Source organism: Pimephales promelas, chromosome 10 (assembly GCF_988280905.1).
Source record: "Pimephales promelas chromosome 10, fPimPro1.hap1.1, whole genome shotgun sequence".
In the NCBI taxonomy this organism is placed as follows: Eukaryota; Metazoa; Chordata; class Actinopteri; order Cypriniformes; family Leuciscidae; genus Pimephales; species Pimephales promelas.
The window spans coordinates 24,634,023-24,639,685 of NC_142778.1; the positions used below are offsets into that span (position 1 = coordinate 24,634,023).

General features: G+C 34.8%; 1 protein-coding gene across 1 annotated transcript in view; it reads left to right on the plus strand.

The window, feature by feature from the left end:
* prmt8a (protein arginine methyltransferase 8a) overlaps positions 1-4,247 on the plus strand; it is a 40,736-nt gene extending 36,489 nt beyond the window's left edge. The window contains exons 9-10 of the mRNA XM_039650507.2: positions 445-566; positions 1,648-4,247. Coding sequence (XP_039506441.1) covers positions 445-566; positions 1,648-1,731 — 206 coding nt within the window. The 3' untranslated portion in view covers positions 1,732-4,247. The remainder of the gene's footprint in view (positions 1-444; positions 567-1,647) is intronic.
* The last annotated feature ends 1,416 nt before the right edge of the window (positions 4,248-5,663 follow it).

Here is a 5,663-nt window from a genome sequence, read left to right on the forward strand (position 1 = left end):
CACACACAAACATTTGCATCTTATTTGGCAGCAATCTTGAAATAAGTACCAGGCTTACACAGATTTATGTGTGGGAGGCAGCTCAATCTTAATGTGTGAATTTGTCAGGGTTTGTACACAATTCACTGGTAGCCTATTGTTAAAATGTCAGGTCTATTGCAAAATAAAGACAGGATGATCAGGACCCTGATATTTTGTAATATTAACCTTTTGCATGGCTGCTTAGCAAATAAATATGCTAACATGAAATATAGATTTATTGATTGAAGTTTGAATTATATATGATAAAAAAAGACGGCCATTATATAAACTATTTGCCCTATAAAATGCAGCAACCAATCAGAAGGAAGTGTTTCAGAGACTCAATAAGGCCGTAATAATGTGTGATATAGCCTTTTATTTATTTAATGTTATCTATGTTCTCTTCTGTTTACTCCACTCTAGCACCAGATGCCCCATACACACACTGGAAGCAGACAGTGTTTTATCTGGAGGAGTATTTGACTGTGAAAAGAGGAGAGGAGATAGTCGGCACCGTCAGCATGAAGCCAAACGAGAAGAACGTGGTATGTGCCATTACTAATATGCTTTCTCTCTTTCTTTGATCAATAAAAGTACTACTCAAAACATGCTTTCCAAACTCTTTAAATAAACTTCTGTTTAACAGTTTGAGGTCGGTACACTGTAAAAAAAGATTGTTGGTTTAACTTAAAAAAGTAAGTAACCTGGTTGCCTTAAAATTTTAAGTTCATTGAACTGGAAAAAGTGAGTTAATACAATGAAGGAATGATTTAATCATCAGAAACTCAAAATTATATGTTATCTGAACTAAATAAATTATTTAAGTAGATTTGACAAAAGAAAAAAATGTTGTGATTACTACACTGTAAAAAATATTGTTGGTTTAACTTAAAAAAGTATGTAACCTGGGTTGCCTTAAAATTTTAAGTTGATTTGAACTGGAAAAAGTGAGTTAATACAACGGAGATTAATTTAATTATCAGAAACTCAAAATAATAAGTTATCTCAACTAAATAAATTATTATAAAGTTGATTTGACAAAAGAAAATACGAGATATAAACTCATATTGTACTCTCATATTTCGTAACTGCAATTGTAAGAAAAAAAAATCAGTCAGTCAGAATTACGGTATAAGCCTCTTTCCGCCACGGAATAAAACAATTTAAAAGATAATTTCAACTTTGTATCTCACAGTTCTGACTTTTTTTCTCGCAATTGTGTCGCAAAAGTCAGAATTGCGAGATATAAACTCGCAATTGCGAGAAACAAAGTCAGAATTGTGAGATAAAAAGCCGCAATTACCTTTTTTTTCTGTGGTGGATACAAGTTCCCATTGGATTTAAACTGGCAATTTCGAGGGGAAAAAAAGTCAGAATTGCAAGATTTTAACTCGTAATTGCGAGGAAAAAAAAACGAAAAAATGTCTGACTTTACAACTCACTATTGCTAGTTTATATCTCGTAATTCTGACATTATAACTGGCTTTTGCAATTCATCGATGTGTTGTTCTGAAAACGAGGTGTGTTCAGGCACATTGTTGTATTATTCAGTTAAACTTTCTTTAATCAAATTGTTATAATGATTGTACAATTTAACGTTTCTGCTTCTTCCTGTTTTCTATCCAGCGTGATCTGGACTTTACCTTTGAGCTGGACTTTAAAGGTCAGCTATGTGAAGCCGCTATCGCTCACGACTATAAGATGCGCTAAGCATCCAGCAGAGGTGAGAGACGGTTCTTGACAGCATTCAGAGAACCAGGAGCCGCTCCAGAACATAGCTACAGCAACACAGAGAGAAAGACCAGGACATACGTTATTCCTGGGAGTCTTGCCACTGTATTTTGGAGCGGGGTGGCACTTCTAGCAATAGCGTCCTTGCCTTCGCCAACTGTAGCCTGCACTAGTACGCCATCTCTCCGACTGTTCAGGGGCCGACTATGACTGCACCCCACTGCAAAGAAAAGAATGTCATGGGCTTATGAATGTTAAGTGTTAGTTTATGGTTACTCTGCTTTTTATATAAGGAGTTTCAGTTCATGGTGAAGGTGTGCATCCCAGACTTGCAAAGTTTAACATATTAAACTTGCATACATAGTTTAATTAACACTTACAAACCTGTAGTAATAATTTATTGTAACAAAATTTTACAACTTTATTGCAGTAGGATACGTTGTTATGTAGATTTAAGATCAGGTTTTGACAAAATCCAGGTCATTCTCGGGAAACGAGGCCATTTGTGTTCGAAAATGTCCGATTTTTAGTTAAATATCATTGACCATTTTTTAAAGGCAGCATTTCTTTTTTGCTTTGTGCTTAGAACTTTTTTTTCTGTAAAGCTAGAGTATTAAAAACTATGATTTTTTTTCCCCACTTGGTTTGCAAAAACAACTATTGAGCTTTACGAAGCCAATATACACTCACCTAAAGTATTATTAGGAACACTAAAACTGTGTTTGACCCCTTTTCGCCTTCAGAACTGCCTTAATTGTACGTGGCATTGATTCAAATAAGATGCAGAAAGCATTCTTTAGAAATGTTGGCCCATATTGATAGGATAGCATTTTGCACTTGGAAATTTGTTGGATGCACATCCAGGTCACAAAGCTCCCGTTCCACCACATCCCAAAGATGCTCTATTGGGTTAAGATCTGCTGACTGTGGGGGCCATTTTAGTACACTGAACTCATTGTCATTGTCACAAGACTGCCGCATACTGGATGTTTTTCCCTTTTCACACCATTCTTTGTAAATCATAGAAATGGTTGTGTGTGAAAATCCCAGTAACTGAGCAGATGAAATACTCAGACCGGCCTGTCTGGCACCAACAACCATGCCCCGCTCAAAATTGCTTAAATCACCTTTCTTTCACATTCTGACATTCAGTTTGGAGTTCAGGAGATTGTCTTGACCAGGACCACACCCCTAAATGCATTGAAGCAACTGCCATGCGATTGGTTGATTAGATAATTTCATTAATGATAAATTAAACAGGCGTTCCTAATAATCCTTTAGGCGAGTGTACGTACCCTACATAAATGTGACCATAAAAAATATTGATAAAGAATGTAAGAGAATTTTAAGAAACATTTTTACAACGTTAAAATCTATTTAGTCTGTCATAGCATAATTTTTCTGTGCAAATTTGATCAACAAAAGGACAATTTTGTTTTACTTATTTTTTTTTTTTTAGAATCTACATTATGATGCATGGACATACAAATTGGAATAGAATTGCATGGCAATTTGCATGTTGCAAAAAAAAAATTATTTTAAAAATTCTGTGCATTACACACCTATGAGTTCTGTGCATTACACACATTGATTAAAAGTATATATTTTTTTTATATAATATAAAATCATTAAGTTCTGTATCCTAATATGTAGTGCATCATGCGTACATCATTTCCTGAGAATGACCCATCCATATTAAAATAAGATTTGAGGCATCAATGACAGTTTTAAACCTACAAATGTTTTCGCCTACATGAAGATCAGAGGAAAATGAATCAAAAGCTAATAATGGAAATTAACAGCCGAACGTGAGTTTGCAATACGGTGATGTGATGAAATTGTGCATTTGCTTTATGAGATTGCAATATGTAGTGTTAGTGTTAATTATGATTCTAGGTGTGTGATAATTACATTTCCACTTATATAGATAGAGAAACAGCACACAATTTATACATATCAAAACATATGCCATGTGGAGTGTTGGCTCTGTCTGTGGTGAGATCTTGATGAGCTGGACTCAGATGGCATGCTGCTCTTCACCTGTGCTCTTATTAGAGTCTTTGCCAAGGCGACGACTGGGATCCGTCCCGTCCCGGTACATCTGTGACCCCTGTGTCACAGCTGATTATACTGTTCAAGTCCTCACCAAAGACATTCAGTTCACTTGCAAAGCACATTGTCCTTTTTTAATATGTATTGTTCATAATTAGGTCTGATAGAGTGTTACTGAAATTTGAGGTTTACATGTTAAAAATGTTTTAAAATGATAATTCTGCCATGATTTCAGCATCTGTCAAGATAATGGTTAATTACATTGCTTAAAACGAATAATAATAAAGCCAAGTAAAATGTTTAGGTGTAATAGCATGCCATATTGAACGCATCCTTGACTGTCTGTAAAGGTTGACATAATGCTGTAATGAAAGAAAAATATCTATGTATTGATGTAAGATGTTGGATGGTAAAGCAGAAAATAAAAGCCATTTGTCATTTAACATGCAGTGTGATACTCATAGACTGTAAAAGTAATACTTGATTGGGCTCTAAATGAAGTACGACTTGTAGTCCACAAGGGGGCGTGAAAATATTACGAAAAACAGACACACTGGTTTTGGAATTTTGCACACCGCTTACTATAATATAGCCTAAACATATATAGCCTAAACAGTCATGTATATGATGATTCTTTGCCTTAGCCAGCTCCCATATTAAACAAAGTTATAGTTTTGTTTTCAGCTGTAATTGTCAGTAGCCTACAATGATGGGCAGCCATGCTATCTCTTCACCCCCAGAGGGAATGATAGAGCAGCCATGAGAGAACTGTCTGACATCCAGTTAGTATGCAAGGGGTAAAAAAAAGGAATTCTAGAAAATTGTACAGACAGGTCACTACCATGAAGTTTATATATCATCATCATGTTGTATATCATCACCTTTTGTTTGCTAAGACCTCAACCAGTTCGCTTTTCTAACTGTTCCTTCGTAAACAAGCATGATGTCAGAAATATCGAAAGAACATATTATTTGTCATTGTCCAGTGTAAAAACAATGAAATACAATAATGTAAGCCTTTCTCTGGCAAAATCCAGATCTATAAAATTAAGGTTTTTTAGCTCGTTTGCTGTTTCCTTTTCAGGGGACCAAATGCTCATCCTCGTGAAGATTTCGTGTTCAGTCAACCACAAACTCATCAAAAAAGGAAGGAACACGTCAGCGACAGAGGACTTAGTGGGTGGAAGAAAAGTAGTTGCCACAATACTTTCAAATTCCTGCACAAGTAAACTAATGACCCACCACTTACAATTTTTGAAATAAAAGCTCAATGCTGCTTCCAATCTGTAACCCAACTCAATTATTATTGAAATTTAATTTAGTATAGAGAGCACAAACATTTCAAGCCTTTGGAATACTTTAGAGAATGTTATGGATTCTGGTATTTGCTTTCGGGACAGCGAATAATGGGAGACAGCAACTTTTCAAGCTTTGAAAGAAAGTCTGCCCTTGTTTTATTATCACGGCCAAGCAATGACCGACTTGTTTGGTTTGCCAGGAGAATAACTGTATTTTCAGTTAAAAAAATACAGCAATACTGCATTTGTATTCCAAACAACTTGGATTTTTTTTTTTTTTTGGAAAATGTTGCAGATTTTTTAGGTAATACAGTAAATGTCCATACTGTGTACATTATACACTGCATACTAAGATACAGTACGCTATATCGAACATAGCCATTGTGCATAACATCAATAAATAAACTATTAGGCCTACTTGTATTATTTAAAAAGGAAAAGTTTGGAAACCATTCCACAATGTAAAGAGTATCTGAAAGATACATATATATATATATATATATATATATATATATAAATAAAATATTTTCCAAGAAAAAAAGAAATAAATACATGAAACGG